General features: G+C 37.7%; 1 protein-coding gene across 1 annotated transcript in view; it reads left to right on the top strand.

The window, feature by feature from the left end:
- The window catches only part of LOC128535777 (ryanodine receptor 3), a 196,135-nt gene that overhangs the window by 134,177 nt on the left and 42,949 nt on the right, over positions 1-19,009 (top strand). The window contains 24 exon segments of the mRNA XM_053509826.1: positions 1,184-1,287; positions 1,456-1,591; positions 1,801-1,987; positions 2,440-2,548; positions 2,781-2,901; positions 2,988-3,157; positions 4,412-4,632; positions 4,998-5,088; positions 5,593-5,733; positions 6,750-6,913; positions 7,718-7,796; positions 9,288-9,377; positions 9,466-9,612; positions 10,395-10,457; positions 10,630-10,705; positions 10,813-10,933; positions 11,052-11,167; positions 11,963-12,030; positions 12,271-12,392; positions 12,717-12,766; positions 12,861-12,921; positions 14,867-15,105; positions 15,304-15,385; positions 16,682-16,812. Coding sequence (XP_053365801.1) covers positions 1,184-1,287; positions 1,456-1,591; positions 1,801-1,987; positions 2,440-2,548; positions 2,781-2,901; positions 2,988-3,157; positions 4,412-4,632; positions 4,998-5,088; positions 5,593-5,733; positions 6,750-6,913; positions 7,718-7,796; positions 9,288-9,377; positions 9,466-9,612; positions 10,395-10,457; positions 10,630-10,705; positions 10,813-10,933; positions 11,052-11,167; positions 11,963-12,030; positions 12,271-12,392; positions 12,717-12,766; positions 12,861-12,921; positions 14,867-15,105; positions 15,304-15,385; positions 16,682-16,812 — 2,889 coding nt within the window.

Below are 19,009 nucleotides of genomic sequence, written 5' to 3'. Positions count from 1 at the left end.
TTTAACTGATTTTAATGAATAGTATTTATATACATGTGTTCATGAAACACATCTGGTACAAAAAAAATGCTGCTAGTGTATATCAGTGATAGGTTAACATAAACTGAATTCCTTACATGGTGGAAAATTAGTATTGTTTTATTAAGCAGAAATTTGGTTTATTGTACATTGTGGATATTCCTTTCAAGGTTTAGGTCTAGCTGTTTCTGTGCTCCAGGTCAATACACAGCACTAATTGCCGTTTAAAGATTCCCCATAGTATGTGAGTGAGAGTGTGAGTACTGTATGTGTGCTTGTGCGCCCTGCGATGAACTGGCACACTGTCCAGGGTGTACCCCTCCTCATCCCTCCCGAACTCCCTACTGTAATGTACAGTGTAATGTATGGTGTTCAGTAGTTCATATGTATATATAATATAATATACTAAGTTGTAGTCTGAGTATAAAATATGTATAACATATTATGATTTGTTTATTGTTATTTTGGTCCACCAACACATACTGTTTTCTTCTGCGCCTGGCAGAACTAGTGTATAGTACGGTGGCCATGAATGCAAAACAATTTGCAATTAACAAAACTGAAAACAAAATACCAAAACCAAAAACAAAACAACTGAGGACTGAACTTTGGTTTGTTTAAAAAAAAGACTATATGTAAAAAACACTCACAGTGTAGGTTTCATCAGGTGATGAATAATCAGTAAAGATGCAAATGAGGTGAGGGTACCTTACTACCAGCTCAGTGGTTAAGGTGTCGGACTACGGTTTGGAGAGTCCAGGATTCAAATCCTGCAACCACCAAAGTGTCTCTTTTGGGCCGTTGAGCAAGGCCCATAACCCTCAACTGTTCAGATGTGTAATGAGATAAAAATGTAAGGTACTCTGGATAAGGGCGTCAGTCTAAATGTCCAACTGTTTAGGTAAAACTCTGAAAAACAAGGCTTAGACTTAATGATGCAGGAAAACAATAATACTGTTGCTTCTTCATTTAAGTTAATTTAAAGCTTCTTGGTTTTATAGTAGTACTAGAACTTGTTACAAGTTTCCTATAATAATTGGTAGTTGCCACACTGCCATCTACTGAATTCTATGAGTTGCTACATTGTTCACACATTAATAATGAAAGTTGTAGTATGATATATTGTAGATAAATCATGGACATGTTTGTATGTGCATCCCCATAGCTTCTCCATCGATGAGAGGTTCAACTCCTCTAGACGTAGCAGCTTCTTCTGTAATGGACAACAACAGCCTTGCACTTGCTCTTGAGGAGCCTGACCTCGACAAGGTGTGTGTGTGTGAGAGAGAATGAGAGAGAGAGAGACCACTTCATGGAAATGTAAAAAAAAGATTTAAAGATGAATTCCAAAATTAATACATTTCCAAAAAAACATTGATCATTCTTACAGTTACAGCGTAAGGAACCGAAACATTCTTTAAGTGTGTGTGTATGTAGGTGGTAACCTATCTGGCTGGCTGTGGACTGCAGAGTTGTGACATGCTCCTTGCCAAAGGCTATCCAGATATAGGTTGGAACCCAATTGAGGGCGAGCGCTACCTGTCCTTTCTCCGCTTTGCTGTCTTTGTCAATGGTAAATCAGACACAACATAAAGAGGGTATTTAGTTTAACAGGACAAAATAATTAACAGATAGTTATTGTTGACATTGCACATTTGCTTTAATCTCAATAACATTTGATGATTAATGGTCATTTGTCTTGCGAATAAATCAAATTTAATTTTTTACTCAAACATATACAGAATCAGTGCAGCAGTAATTGTAATGCCATTTGCTTTTCAGGTGAAAGTGTAGAAGAGAACTCTAGTGTCGTTGTGAAGCTGCTGATTCGTCGGCCTGAATGCTTTGGCCCTGCACTGCGTGGAGAAGGCGGTAATGGGCTGCTAGCTGCCATGAAGGAAGCCATTAAAATATCAGAAACACCAGCGCTCGACCTGTCCTGCCCCACCCAGGGCCTTGTGTCTGACACGTAAGATTAACACACACAACCCACGCCAATGTAATACTGGTACCATGGGTGGTTTTAATTGCAATGTATATTACAGTAGCCCATAATTGCTACAGTATGTGTACAGCAAAGCGTACATTTTGCCTGCATTAGTGTGAAAATACAGCCTAACTTTGTGTATTAAAAATCTACTGTTAGACCTTGGATTGTGAGCATAATTTGTTCCAAAAGAGCGCTTGAATATCAAATCACTTGAATATCAAAGCTAATTTCCCCATAAGAGATAATGAAAATTCTGACGGTCTGTTCCATGGCCCTAAAGTATTCATATAAAAATAATTAACGCAAAATATAAAGTCAAAATAAAAGAAATTAGCTTGCACTTTATCTTTGGAAATAATCGTATAATACCTTTGCAGAGCTGAGCATTGTATTTCACTGTTAAAGTCCTACTAGCTTTTTCATTTTTTTAGGTCTACAGAGGATGAGGAGGAAGAAGAGGTGGTTCACATGGGCAATGCCATCATGTCCTTCTACTCAGCCCTCATCGACCTGCTGGGACGCTGTGCACCTGAAATGCATGTGTGTTTCCCTTATTTTCATTCTAAAGCTTATGAACAATATGTTATGCTATAGTAGTGTTATGCAGAATACTGTACATTGTTGTGTTAGGATATTGTGTTAGCATAAAACTGAAATGCCCCATATGATCAATGTCAAAATTGTGTACATTTTGTCAGTTTTTTGCTTATTTTAAAGGGTGATAGTTCTTCTGGACGTTATGTTATGTAATTATTGGCTCTTATTCACACAGCTAATTAATAAGGGTAAAGGAGAGGCTTTGAGAATCCGTGCCATCTTGCGCTCCTTGGTGCCTACTGAAGACCTTGTCGGTATTATTAGCATCCCTCTCGGAATGCCTGTTGTCAATAAAGGTAGGTTGAATTTAGCGACAAAAGTGCTAATTTAATGAGGTTTTCTGTCAAAAAAGAGGATCTCTTATGGCCTGTTTTTGTCTTAGATGGCAGTGTGACAGAACCCGATATGTCAGCCTGTTTCTGCCCAGACCACAAGGCACCCATGGTCCTGTTTCTGGACCGGGTCTATGGCATAGAAGACCAAAGCTTCCTCCTGCATCTTCTGGAAGTTGGCTTCCTGCCTGACCTAAGAGCAGCTGCCTCTCTGGACACAGTGAGCTCATGCACGCACGCACGCACGCACACACACACACACACACACACACAAAACATCACAACTGTTTCAATCTGACTGATAGAACATCCATGTTACATTAGTGCAAAACTCAGATTATATACAGTACAGTGTCGTAGTATACAGTTTTTTATATATGTGCTGCAGATTATAATGCGAGGGCCGCTCAAGTTAACAAGAACTGGGATTGATTGTGCTTCATTGAGCTTGATCTTTCTATTTATTCTCCTGCTGCACTGATGCACTCATCCCAGTTTTTTACTAGTGCTTGAAAACCGCCTGATTCACATCTGAAACGCTGGCCTCCCAGGAACCCCTTTTATAGGCAAAACATGTGGAAATGGCTTGGAGCAAGGTTAGAACTGAACAGGGATGTGACAGTAACTCCCAGCTGAGTTCCTTTAATATGCAAATGTCTCTTCCACAAGTTGCCGCCAAGTTATCCATCAATTTTAAAAGATCAGAAGTTCCACTTGTCTCATCACCGTACTATACTTGAAGTCTTTGGTAAATGTTAGTCAGTTTTATGGCAGTTTTATGAAATTTCATCGCAAGTCAAAGTTTGACTTGACCACCCCTTGTAGTTAGTTCTCCTAAAATTATAACATTTTTGCTCTTTTAAATTACAAGATTGCCCACAACCCTGTATATAGGATTATATAGAGTATAGAGGAGAAGTGCTATAGGCGATGAGTGAGAGTTATTAATAATATTAATATTAATATTATTATTAATAATATTTATATAAAAATTTATTACAACAATAATACAGATTTTATTTAGGTATTATTTAGTTTACTTTAGGTATTTAGTTGTTTTGATTCCTTTATATTATCTCTATGAGTGTTTATATGATTTAAGAATCTCATTTCCATGCCAGCGTGTGTTTGACCTGAATTTTGTAGACATTCTCTTTTTTATGGCAACATGACAGTGATCTGTCTCCATTCAGATGACAAGTTTTTATCCTGCTCTATTACACTTTTCACATCACTTATACACATATCTGTTATTAAATTTCCTCCAATGTAGAGCCACACTGTTTTGGGTAGCAGGAATATCCCAACTGGCTACTGCTTTCATTTTTGCAAAGAAACCACTTTAGTTTCTCTCCATTTAAAATGTTACTTCATCCTTCTCCATTACATTACATTACAGCTTACTTTTCTGTATTAAATATTTAGAAACGTCTTGCACCGGGACATATCACATTTTGCTTTAATTCTTTTGTAGGAAGCGCTAAGGACTACAGAAACGGCACTGGCTATGAATCGGTATATCGGCTCCGCAATGCTGCCACTGCTGACTCGCTGTGCCCCTCATTTTGCTAGTACAGAACACCATGTCACACTCATTGACTCGACGCTTCACACCATCTACCAGCTGAGCAAGGGCTCCTCACTCACTAAAGCCCAGAGAGATGCTATTGAGGAGTGCCTGCTGGCGGTGTGCAAGTAAGTCCGATTGAGTTTAACACCCTGGATGCAGGTGGTTTTGGTAGATCTTTAATTCTCATGATTTATTAATAAGGATTAAACTATGTTTATACACAGCGAAATTCCCAGTGTTTAAATTATACTCAACTGTGTTTATTTAGCGCTAATTAAACTCTGGAAGTATTAAATTAACACAGGGGATTTATTTGTGTATTATTGTTTATTGTAAAATCTTCTCATGATATTCAGCAAAGCTCAGCAAAAGGCTAGAACAGCGTATTTCACATTTTGTGCTGAAATGTCTAAAAACAAAAGCTGGAAACCTATTGCTTTCTATTGTACATTACGCAGTGATGTTGGGATATTTTATGTTATTTTTGCAGGTACTTGAGACCATCTATGCTTCAACAGCTTCTTCGTCGCTTGGTGTTTGACGTGCCTTTGTTGTCTGAATACTGTAAGATGCCTCTAAAGGTAAATAAAAGTCATTGTTTATGCATGCTTTTTGTACAGCGTTCTCCTTTGCTATGCTTGTGCTCTGCAATGGACTGGCAAACCATCCAGGGTATATCCCGCCTTGTGTCCCAAATCCCCTGTGATATCCTCAGGCCTCACGGGACACAATAAGCGTTATAGAGAATGAGTAAGGGAGAGTGGTTACCTATTTTCTTTGCATGTACAAAAACAAAAGGCAGCATCTTTTATCCATGTTTCAGATTAAAATCGGACGCTAAATGAGATTACGTTTTGTTGTACTTTGCTGATGTTGAGACCAGGTTAAATTGCATATACTGTAGCTATGTTTCACTAATCAGAATGTAGAGTGGGTCCATCATTTTTTTAAAAACCCTAATATCTACGTAATCCAACCAAAGTCTCTAATAATTGTTTATATGATGTATATGTTTATCTTTTATTGCCGTGGTACACAGAATGACAGAGCACTTTTTTCTTAATAGTTCTCTGATCTGTTTACAGCTGTTGACCAACCATTATGAGCAGAACTGGAAGTATTATTGCCTGCCATCTGGTTGGGGCAGCTATGGGATGGCCTCTGAGGAGGAATTACTCCTCACCAAGAAGATCTTTTGGGGCATCTTTGATTCACTCTCTCAAAAAGTGAGACTCCATCATTCATCTGATTTCAGTTTGTTTGACTTAACATTTTCTGGGACTCATAGTATTTATATTTTGTAACTTAATAGTTAAAATGAATTATAGTTGCAAGTGTTAATCTCATTTTCATTGATAATAATAATAATAATAATAATTTTTCCATCATCTACCTTTGTTGGGAAAAGAAACTTCCAAATGACATACAAATTCAGCTTTAAGAGTGTAACTTGTGTGCTGCTACCTGATCACGGGCCCATGTTTGATCCTGAGCTCAGGTTATTGTGTTTAGTTTTTGTACATGTTTTTCCCACATCAGGTTTGGGGTTCCTCTCGTTTCCTTTCCCCTCCCCAAAATATGCTGGTACGGTAGGTAGATAGACTAATTTCAGTTTCCCTGTGATGTGAATTACCGTGTGCATGGCGCCTTATGATTGACTGCCACTGCATTCAGTTTGTATTTCTACCTCACACCCGGTATTTGCTTTACAAGGTAGTCCCCGACTTACAAACATTCGAGTTACGAACTCGTAGATGTGAACAAATGTACTTTACATCTATGGTACAAAAAATAGATACTGCATTGCACCAGAGACCAATATTTACAATTATATACAATATTTTTTAGTTTGTAAGTGAATGTATGAAATGTCCAGTATAGTCCAGTATATATAAAAAGTCTGATATATTGTACAGTATGTGTGTGTTAGGGGGTGGGGGAGAAATAAGTAAGCCCTACCGTTTCTTAATGAATCGGTCAGACAGCACGGTGATAGAAAATGGCTTTACTGAAAAAGCTCTCCTTCTGATGGATACTGTAATCCTAATTTCCGAAAGTCCTCAACAAAGTTCACAGTCTAATATAGTGAAAAACAGCTCTGAGAGAAAAATGACAAATTAATACGCTTAAAATTGTATCTTTGTGTCAAAGGCGTATAAGACTCACTTTGTCGGACGTTTTGTTTGTACAAAATTTTTGAAAACATTTTGAGTGTGTGTGTGTGTGTGTGTGTGTGTTGTAGAAGTATGAGCAGGAGCTGTTTAAGATGGCCATGCCATGCCTGAGCGCTATAGCTGGAGCTTTGCCTCCGGATTATGTTGACTCTTCTCTGAGCACCACACTGGAAAAGCCGGTCTTTGTGGATGCGCAGGGCAACTTTGACCCCAGACCCATCAGCACAACAAAGTAAGAAAGAAATTGGAAGTGTGTGTGTGTGTGTTGGGGCAGGGATGTGAGTCTTTGTATTGTTTGTGAGTGTTTGAAAAGCATGTGTATAACTGGCAGCAGTGATCATATATTAATTTAAATCGGTTTTATTGGACTCTGCTCGAAAGGGGAAAGAAGTGTGTGCAAGTGAGAGAGATTTCATTCTCTACTCAGAAAATGCTTGAATAAACTGAATTATGTGTATCCAGTGATCCACATTTATGTTAGCCAAGCTTAATGTGTTTTGTTTCATGTTATTCTGCCTTGTGCTGTAATGTTAATGTGTCTTTTCATTTCACTTCCTCTTAGCTATAGTATACTTTGATCGAATTCAGTTGTTTTAATTGCGCTCTAAAATCAATTGCATTGAGCTGAACACTTTCCAGTTTAATGCCCCAAAGCATAAGTTATATTTATATAGCATTCTAATTGGTTCAAGTGAATTGAGATCTGTTTAAAAACAAAAACACCTCTTTGAAGTTTAGGCTTTAGAGATATCATGACTATATAACCACAGTAGAACACAATTCCTAAAACAGTTATAATGTTATACAGTATCTCCAAGCGGCGCTATCCTGAAAAAGTCCATTTTCTCTCTGCTCAACTTTCTACCGAATGACATTTACTTTTACACAGGGGCATAAAAATGAAAAGTGGTCAATTGAATAGAAATTTAGCATTTGCAAGAAAAATATTATCAATGTTTTACTGCTCGTATCAACAAAAACAAATGATCATCAATTTATTCTTAATGATTTTGTTGAATCATTTCTTCTTCCACAGCATCTCTCTCCCAGAGAAGCTGGAATTCATCACTCACAAATACGCTGAGCATTCCCATGACAAATGGTCCGCTGAGAAGGTATGATTACGATCCCCTACTGTTGACTCCACAGGGCCTTGATTGCTCTGAAATCAGGCATAAAATGCACCATCTTGATTTATCTCCTTCGCTGATTACAGTTTAGTGACAGGTTTGTGGCTGTAATCAGTGTTTAATTTCTAAAACATAAGGAACTGTGTTACTTAAGGATAGTTATCTGGAATGTCCAAATGCCCAACCAGTAGAAACATGCCATTAGAGGGATAATTTTCTTATCCTGACCTATTTTTCCTCCGTTAGTGTATGGTAAGTTGCCTAGAACAACAATTTATGCTGATACTATTTAGGACCAACAACTGGCTTAGTTGATCTCCAGATATGCCGCTAGAAGGTCCCTGGCCATCTAAATTGTCTCTGTGAGCAATAATGCATGAAGCAATGGATCCACTTTACTACCCCCTGACAGCCATGTGATGAAATGCTCCAGCACATTGAGGTTAAATATCCCATCAGAATTGTGTTCCTCCACAAGCAAGCAACCTGCGGCAGATCTCTTGAAGTTGTTGGGCGAATTCAAACTTGCTGAATGTCAGCATGCCAAAGTGTTGCAGATGTTGTTCTGGGGTGGGGCCGGCAGAATGTTGCAGAATCTCACTTTAAGCTTTATGTAATCCAGTCAGTTCATGGCAGGTAGTTGTTGAGTGACGAGTTGGACCTGTAGTTGATATGCTGCTCACTGAGTTTTAGGCCAGCCCAATACTTTCCCAGCATGCTGATACAGTTTGAGGAAAACCTTTTGGCTCATTTTGCCGATGTTTGAGAAAAACCTTTGTAACCTTTGTAAAAAACCTCCTGCCAATTTTCTCCCTCCGCTTGGAGCAGGGCCTGGAAGTGTTCCTCCAGCTTCCTATGTAGTTGGAGGAGCTCCTGGAGTTGGGCTCGGTGGATGCCAGTGGTGATGAATCATCTTTGGTCCCTAGTGTAGCAAGTTTGAAACTTAGAGAAAAGGAATCAGCCTGTGCATCTCAACCAGTGAATCCTATTTCATTAGTATCTTCAATATTAATTTTGGCTATTTTCTTGTAAAAACGACAGACACATACTGTACACACCAGGTGTAACCTTTTTGCCACTTAGCTCTCTCTCTTAACAGAACAATGATCAACCATATACTCTCTTCTGTTGACAAATTTACAATTGCATAAATTCATTGCATAAAATAGCATACTATTTGATGAAGTTCCATTATTTTTGCACCAAACTCATAGTAATGCCTGTATAGCATGTATGTTTTTTTTTTAAAGTATTTTAGTGATTCAAGGCGTTTTGACTACATTCTTAAAAAAATATAAGATTATACCACAAGTCAAGATCTCACGATTACATTCGCCAGACCTTTAAATTTTTCTTGTGTACTGACACTTGACATTAGACATAAACTGGCACTTGCTCTTTTCTCATGCACAACTTCTTTATACAGTATTGTTTGGTTAAAGCAAAAAGAGCTTTAGTTGGTCATTTCCATTTCAGGTTGTTTCGGGCTGGAAGTATGGAGATGGTATCGACGAGAAATCAAAAACACACCCCATGTTGAGATCCTACAAATCACTTATGGAGAAGGTAAAAGATAAAAGTGGGTTGTCTATGCAGCTGCAGTGCTGTTTTTTTGTGTGCATTGATTTATGTGTACGAGTTATCAATATTCCAGGAAAAGGATATTTACCGCTTCCCAGTGAAGGAGTCTTTGAAGAGCATGCTAGCCATGAACTGGAACATTGACAGGACCAAAGAAGGAGAGGCCATGTTTCAGCAGAGAGAAAATGAGAAGATGCGCAAAATTTCCCAAACATCTCAGGTAAATGTTCCCATGTTCATGATTAACACATCTATTAGCATAATGTAGTGAGTGTCCCAGGACTATGGTCCTGATGCTGAGTATCATCTCGATCTAGGAGAAAAAAATTTTTTGCATGCGGGTTATTTTTAGCTCCTTTTTTATGCTGAATGGCAGTCCTCCTGCACAAGCAATATATCAAGCTTTTACTCAGTTGACAGTTGCTCCATTGACATAATTTAATCAAGCCCACCTCTACCACTAGGCTTTTTAATAAGATTGATATATAATATAATATAGCATAGTATAAGGCTAGTGGCATGGTGACATGGTGGTTAGCACTATCACCCCAAACCTTCAGGGTCGAGGGGTTCAGTTCCCACCTCAGGGTCTTGTATGTGGAGTTTGCGGGGGAGTTCTTCCCCGTGCTTGGTGTTTTTTTTCCGGGGACTCCGGTTTCCTCCTACAGTAAAAAGACATGCGGATTAGGTTGATTGGTGTTCCCAAATTGCTGACAGTGGTGTGTGTGTGTGTTTTCATGTAATTGAATGGCACCCTGTCTGTGGTGTTTTTAGCCACCCTACAGTATGTCTTGATAAATGAATAAATGATCCAAACCATTTTGAGCAAATGTGAACAAAGTTGTTGCAACTTTTACAACATATAATAAGGGGTCATGAAACTGTTCTTTACTGTGAACACAATTGTTGTTGCAACTTACAGGGTGTTTGCAGAAAGTAAAAACACTCAGTATTTTAAGTAAACTAAAGAATTTACCTAGTTTGTGTGTTGTGTGCTTACAGGGTAGTGGTTTTCATCCAAGTCCTGTAGACATGAGTAATGTGCTGCTGTCTCGAGAACTGCAGGTAAGTGTGACTAACTGAACTGTATATACATGCTATATTTACATTTTTGCAATGTTAAAACCCTTGCTGAATATACCTTGTGATATAAAATCCTTATACGAAATTCTTTCAATTTTTTTTAAACATTGTTAAAAATTTTACCATTTAATATTTTTTTCTTATTGCTTTGCAGGCTATGGTAGAGGTTTTGGCTGAAAACTACCACAACATATGGGCTAAAAAGAAAAAGAGTGACCTAGAAGTGAAAGGTGATGACATTTTTTATGTGCACCTAATTTTTTTAAATGAATCAAAAATCAACCATTCAGTCACTTTCAAGGATAACACTTTTTCATGTATATTTCTGTTAATTTAGGTGGAACACATCCCTTGTTGGTGCCATATGATACACTAACAGCCAAAGAGAAAGCCAGATACCGTGAGAAAGCCCAAGACCTGTTCCGCTTTTTACAAATAAATGGCTATGCCATTACCAGGTGTGTGCCTGAATGTGTGTTATGAGATAATGAAATAAATCTAATTTACACAAAAGAAATCTAGATTTTAATTGAAAAATAAAAAGATCCAATGCATTGGATTTCTTGTTCCTTTTAGGGGTTTGAAAGACATGGAGCAAGACTCTTCCTCAATGGAGAAACGGTTTGCCTATAAATTCCTGAAGAAGCTGCTGAAATATGTGGACTGTGCACAGGAATACATTTCTCACCTCGGTAAAGAGACTACACAAATACATCAATTTCAGATCATGAAACAACCTTTAATATGTCAAGCAAGAAAAAAAAACAGTTTGAAGAGCTTCCAGTAAAAATAATTTCCTAATACTTAAATAGCCCGTGTAAAAACCTTTAAGTGTATTTATTGTTAAAAAAAAAAAAAAAAAACCCGGAAAAAAACTATATCACTGGAACAATGTGGGTCTCACGAGGGGAGCACGTCGCTCTGGTATTAGGGCCAAAGGCAAAGACAAGTCAACATCAGAAGCCTGCATCAAAGAGAGAGAGAGAGCGAGAGAGAGCAGCATGCGACATGATAAGCATGCTTCTGAACCAAAGTAGGAGTTAAACGAAAAACGAGAAACCTGAAAAGAATACGTTTAAAAATAAGTTAAAAGACACAAAAATGAGAACAGATGAAAGAGAGAGAAAACCCATTACAGGGATAACCTCGTTCCCTGGAGATTCTAAAGCTCCGCCAAAGCTCTCGAAGAGACGAGGGAGCACCAGGGCTCTTACATTCATTATCACATCTCATGATGCGGCTGTCCAACCCACGCCACGTAACAATTACAAGCTGCATATCCCTGGGACCATGTAATATTCCCGCACAGCCACCAGCAGAACTCCAATGTAGTTCTGTACCTATTGTTCTCCATAATACAGTGCCCCAGGGGTCATGTGGTCCAAAAGGGCAGAATCTGTGCGCTGTACTATAAGAAAGTAAAATAACAATTTCTTATAACATTATGTTATAAAGAATAATCTATACTAACTTTTTTTTCGTTGCAGAGGCTATGGCTAGCAGTGGAAAGAGCGACAGGTCACCTCATGAGCAAGAAATCAAGTTCTTTGCCAAGGTTAGAAGTAAAGCACTGTAGAAACACAAAACACACAATGCAGTTAAACTGAATGAGCCGTGCAAGCAAAATACGATTTGTCCCCCAAAATAATGAACTTTTTAACTAATTTGGCTTTTTTAATTCAATTTGTTTACTGTATGTATAGTATCTGGAGTTTTTAAATGAGTAAAATACGATATAAAATGATTAGTCTTTGCTAATTATGACCAGAGTGTTGTCTGTGCTTTTTTTCTGCAGGTGCTTCTACCACTAATAGATCAGTACTTTAAGAACCACTCTCTATACTTCCTGTCCTCCCCGAGTAAGAACCTCAGCAGCAGTGGATATGCTTCGAACAAAGAGAAAGAGATGGTTACCAGGTACATTACCGCTGTCATTAGACTATAATACTTTCCTTATTTCCTGATTGCTTAATTAATTGATTGATTGGTAAATATTAGTGTTGTAGATATAATATTGGAAAAAATATGATAAAGGAAAGGAAATTTAACTTTATGTTTACTTTTTCACAATGCTTTTTCTCTGTGATCTTAATACTTTTTAATCTCTATCTATTAATTCATTACTTTCTTTGCTCTCCTTAAATCATTTTTTCTTTTTATTAACATCACTGTTTTTTATTTATTTATTTATTTATTTATTTATTTATTTATTTCATACCCATCACTCACTTTATTCCTCAGTCTTTTCTGTAAGCTTGCAGCTCTTGTTAGACACAGGATCTCTCTCTTTGGTAAGAGATTTCTTCCTCTCTGTCTCACCTGCATGTTGTGATGTTTGGGTTCATGTGATGAATCACTGAGATTGTTGTGTATTTTTGTTTTCAGGAAGTGACTCTGCTACTATGGTTAGCTGTCTTCATATCCTGGCCCACACGCTTGACACTAGGTATTCTTTGAAAATACACTCTAATGGTGTGTGTGTGTGTGTCTGTACATTTTATTCATGTTCACCTTTATTTGCATTTAAGTGCCACATCATTTTGAAATAATTGTTGATGTAAATAAAAAAGGGGGGTAAACTTCAAGTAATATACAGCAATGACCACCATTAACAATAAGTTTGTTTTGATATACAGTAGATATGTCATTTATTCACACTGTCTGGCCAAAAAAAAAAAAAAAAGTGACCCTCTCTATGATTCCCGCCTTTAGCTTTTTTTGTCTTCCACAATTTGAGTTCTGGAATACGGTATACCCTGCACCTCCAGGAAAGAAAGAAAAGTGCATTAATGGAACGACCTGGTCATTTGGTACATTTAGGTAGTCAGCTGACTTCATTTTATTTCATGCTGCTAAGCCTAGACCTGACCAAACCAAGCAACCCCAGATCATAACACTATTGTGAATTTATCATCAGTTATCTAAATGGTTATCATGTGTATAAACTGATCAGCTATAGTATTAACACAATCATCAATAAAACTAACTAGGTTTTAGGTTCTCCTTGTGCCACCGCGGCAGCTCCGGCTCCTCAGGTTGTAACTCCAAAAGACTTCTGCCAGTAAGATATGGGTTGTTGTTGTTGTTTGTTTTTTTTTTTTGCTTTTTTTTTTCCCATCACGACCTCATGCATGGTGGGCTGTGGTGCACTGGGTGTTCTGGTGCCTATTTACCGTTGCAATGGTAATTTTGGCAGTTTCTGCTACTGTACATTGGCTTTTCTGTGTGATCGAACCAAATGGTCCCTGTGGGCATGAGTGACAATTGGGTGCCCTAAACACAATGCTTTTATCCACACTCAAGAAACTGGTGTAGCTTTTACATGGTGTCAGTTTTACAAATATAAATTAGTGTACTGGATTCCAGTTAATCAGTCTAACCTGAACATACCACTTTTAACCATTATTTTGTATTATTTATTTTTGTTTTGTTTGTTTTTTTCGATGGAAAATTCTGCTATTATTTTTATATGTTGATACATGAATCTTTTTTTTTTCTTCAGTTGTACTCATTAGTGCTACCCTATGAAGATGAGTTATATAATTAGATTTTTTTTATTTTTATTTTTTTCTCTTTTTATAAATTTAGTCCTGTCCAATTCTTTTTTTCCCCGATTTTCTCCCCAATCTAGTCGTGGCCAATTCCTCCCCGTCACTAGGGGGCTCCCACACACATCAAGGCTACTACAACCACTCAGTCGGGAGGACGAAAGCTATCCCGTGTTTCCTCCGAACCACGTGACGCGAGCCGACTGCATCTTTTCGAACTGCTCGCCCACGCACCGTTAGGGGCGGAGTAACACACTCAGAGGAAAGAGCTAGCCGCTCCTTCCGTGTGCGCGAGCTCACAGACGCCCCTGATTGGCTGTAGAGCCGTGATCAATGTGGGAGCACAAGTACCTCTCATCCCTCCCTTCTGAGAGAGCTCGGCCAATCAGCTCTCTCTGTGCCTCCGGCTGTGAGAGGAAAACAGCATCACCCGGGGTTCGAACCAGCGATCTCCGGATGATAGGGCGAGCGCTTTACCACTGCACCACTCGGAGGCCGTATATAATTAGATTATTGATGTAAATTGCAACATAGTAAAGCAGTGCAGCAACCCAATCTCATAGAAGACAGAATATTTGTTTTCTGTACAAATTAATATTAATTTGCCTGACTATTTTTACTAGTTAGCATGCCTATGAGCACTAGTATTTAACTCTTTTTGTTATGAAGAACTTTCTTTAGGGTCTGAATGCTGATTTACAGTACGCTGTATAGAAGGTGGCGCAAGAAGTCAATTTTTTTGGCCAGACAGTGTACAAACATTATCACAAAAATGCCAGCATTACAATATTATTGCCTATTATTTTTGTGCTTATGCCATAATCGTGAAAACAAATCCTGCAGAACAGTTATGAAGTCTGGCTCTGAGCTGGTGAAGGCTGCCTTGAGGACGTTCTTTGAGAATGCAGCAGATGACCTCGAGAAAACGCTGGAGAACTTGAAACTAGGAAAGTTTACACACTCACGGAGCCAGATGAAGGGAGTATCGCAGAACATCAATTACACCACAGTTGCCCTGTTACCCATCCTCACTGCGCTGTTTGAGCACATCGCTGAGCATCAGTTCGGTGTGGACCTTCTGTGTGAGTAAAACTCTATTTACAGTATGTATCCATTATAATAAAGCTGAATGTTTTTTCATAAGTCTATATATGTAAGACAGTATAAGTCAGTAGGGTTGGTATATAAGTATAGATTTATTTTTTTAAATAAAACAATCGCTGATCGTATTTTGCTAATGGTTTTATCTTTATGGCTCAAATTTTCCTGCCTGTTTTTAGTGGATGATGTCCAGGTGTCCTGCTATTGGATCCTGAACAGTCTTTACTCATTGGGGACTGGGAAGAACATATATGTTGAAAGGTAGAAATGTGGACATTTTGCATACTTTTTAAAATGGCCAGATTTACTAAGATAAACTTTATACTTTTTACAGACATTTAAGTGATAGAGTGCACTGGTGCTCATGCCATGCAACCGAACAAAAGCACACCTTGATTAGAGAATAAATAACCAACAAAATATAAAACCACACAGTGTAATGGAGGGCTCAAACGTAAAGCAATTAGGATAGATGTGATGCACGGTCAGGATCATAATGGTTTAAATAAGGGGATTTATTACAGTATATTTTGTGGAATAGACCCAGTTAAATTCGACAGTTTATATGTAATATATGAGGGGTATTCAAGCCAACCTGGGGCTTTAGATTGTGCAGAATAACAGAACACAGTTATAAGCATAAAAAAATGTTTGTACAGTATATAATCCTCTCCAACACTAATACACTTATGTAGCTTCCCAGGAACTCCTTTAATGACCCAAACATGTGGACATCACTTAAAACGAGTGCAAATGGTGGTCATGAATTATTTTGTGTACAGTTCTCATAGATAGATGCGTCTCTTTCACATGATGACGGAAACCTTTTCTTTAATTTTCAACAATCAGTTATTCTACTCACTGAATGTGTGACTGCAGTGGGCTCCGTCACAGACGTCCAGGCTTCTTTAAAACGTTTGCACTATTTAAATTTTTAACTACGGCTAAGAGTTTTATCATCATACTGTGCTTTTAAAGTCTTCTTTAAATGTACATTTCATCAAGTCCAGGTTTGACTTAAACACCTTTTTATATATCCTGTACTGTATATTACTAGGACTTTGTGATAAAATTTCTTGGGAATTAAAGTGTCCTCATCTCGTGTCAAGCAATTTTAACATTTGGTCCATTAAAAGGAGTTTCAGAAGTGATGCAGACATAAAGCTGGCAGTCCCATGGCTTTAGAGTACTTTAAAAACTTCCTATACGGAAACACAAGAAAAGTGCATTAGCGTGGCAGAGGATTATATAAAGAAATAATGCTAGATTTACTTTCATGTCTTCTGTGTTCTGTAAATCTGCACAATCTAAAGTCCTGGTCGACACCCTTCATACTGTATATAGGTAGTTATAGATGTGTCTATTACATTTTTAACTTTTTGCTGTTTAATTCATATATTTTACTATGCACAACCTGTTTTGGACACATCACATCAATTTTAAAAATATTAAAGTAATAATATAAGTATATTGTATATAGCAGTATTTTTTAGACTAGTAAACCAAATACTTATAAAATATAAAGAATCTCTATGTATGCGATCATTTTTTCTGTAGACAGCTACCAGCTCTGGGTGAATGTTTGGCTACGCTAGCAGGAGCGATGCCCGTGGCATTTTTGGAGCCTCACCTCAACACACACAACCCATTCTCTGTTTTCAACACCAAGACAGCACGAGAACGAGCTGGTAAGTGTTAGGTGTTTAGTTAACCTCTTGATTAGCTGCTGAATACATGATTAAGGTACTGCACAAGATATGTCCATGTGTTGTATATACACTCATTTAGAACTTTATTAGGTACACCTTGCGGGTACTTGGGCTTGATCCCTTTTGCCTACAGACCTGCCTTAATACTTTTTTGCATAGATTCTACAAGGTTCTGTTTGGTCCATATTGACTAGCACCACACAGTTGCTGCAGATTTGTCGGCTGCGCATCCATGATGCGGATCTCCTCTTTCACCACATCACCATGATAACAGTGACCTCATAGTCATGTTAAGGAAACCAGTTTGAGGTGGTTTTATTTTTGTTACATGGCACCTTATCTTTATGGACATGATGGACATTGATTTAAAATAATCAATCAATAAAAATATCAATTTTTAATTTTAAAACAATTTAAGAGGCTTTAAGAGAAGACTTTCAACAGTCTTTACAATTTCTGATTATTCTAGCAAAATAAAGCAATATAACTAAATGAGGGATTTGTAAAATGCAAACTGGACAAAAGTTAAACCTAACTTAAAAGACTTTTTAAAAATAAAAGAAATAGCGGTCACCTGAAAAAATAAAATTCTTATTCCCTAAAGAAAAAACTATTTTGTAAATCAGTTCAACATGCAACTTTTATGCTAAATAAAATGAAACAGCTTCCTGACAGCATTTTACAGTACATTCTTGTCCACTGACCTGCCCTGTGGCATGTTCCGATGCCCCCACCCATGCTAAAGACCATCTCTGATGGGGCACTTGTTACAGGAATAGAGAGGTACTTCTTGGCTACTAAGCCTTGGAAATTTTGCCTCATGTTGCTTCCACCACTGAACTGTCCATCAATGTCTTTGTCTGTATCTGGGGACAACAAGTAGGATGTCAGCTCAATTTCAATTTTGTCTGCCTCCGACTGTGAGGAAGGTGCCACTTTCTTTGTAAAGAAGCTTTCTTGAGGTTTTTTTTCTTCTTCTCAGTGGGTAAAGACTTCAGCTCTGTGACGGCTCTTTTCTTCTTTTTTTTCAATCTTGTCAATATCAGTATAAGCTGTGTGTAGTAACAGGATTACTATTTGTCATTGACGTTTTATTTTGTTTTGCTTTATTGTGAGTTCAGTCTTTTCCTCCTCTGGTTGCAAAATGTGGAGCACAGGTATGAATGCACGAAAGCTTACATGATCTTCTGCAGGCAGGGCATCAGTAAATCTTGCGTTGGTTTATGTCTTGCCATCTTCTTATCTGACCCCAGGGCTTTCTCTTGTTTCAAGACTGTTTGGAGGTAGAAACTATGCAAAATCCAGTCGTCTGTTAATACAGTGTGCCGTCATACTCCGATAGGGGCTGAATGGTTCAACTAGACCAAAGGTCTGTTGTGGTGGAGTACATTCTCCAGCTGCTTTTCAATCTTTTCATGAATAAATCCAGGCTTTTTAACTGTTTATATAGCACAATGTGTTAGATGGAGACAAATAGGCCACCTCAATTCAGTTCAGTACAATTCAATTTTACTGTTGCCTTCCTGCCAGCTTAAAACAGTCTGACCATACTTCTCTGACCTCTGGCATTAACAAGGCAATTTCGCCCAGAGATCTGCCACTTACTGGATTTTTTTCCCTTTTTCAGACCATTATCTGTAAACCCTTAGAGATGGTTGTGTGTGAAAATCCTAGTAGATCAGCAGTTTCAGAAAAACTCCCAGCCCATCTGGCACCAACAACCATGCCAAGTTCAAAGCCATGTAAATCATATTTCTTAATCATTCCAATGTCCAGTTTGAACTTAAGCATTTTGTTTTTACCATGTCTACATACCTAAATGCTTCAATTTAGATATTTGCATTAACAAGTGGTTGAATAGGTGTACCTAATAAAGTTTCATGAGTGCCTTTGATATTCCTTTTATTCCTTGTTTTCTGTCATTTCTGTTTCTTTTAACAGCTTACAGTTTAAATGTAAAATTCATTACTCACCTGACACAAGACTATCTAAAGGGTTTGCAATACAAACATTTTATTTATTTTTTTTTCTTCTGATCGTATATGAGTGTAGATTGTGGGATTAATATTACAAGGTTCTATGTGGATTAATGAGAAAAAGAAAGAACCATATAATTTCTTCTTCCACTTATTATTATTACTATTATTATACTATATGTTTGTTAAAAAGTGTGTTA

Source organism: Clarias gariepinus, chromosome 13 (assembly GCF_024256425.1).
Source record: "Clarias gariepinus isolate MV-2021 ecotype Netherlands chromosome 13, CGAR_prim_01v2, whole genome shotgun sequence".
NCBI classification, from domain to species: Eukaryota; Metazoa; Chordata; class Actinopteri; order Siluriformes; family Clariidae; genus Clarias; species Clarias gariepinus.
The sequence above is the reverse complement of the archived record's forward strand: the minus strand, read 5'-3'. Positions and strand labels throughout refer to the sequence as shown.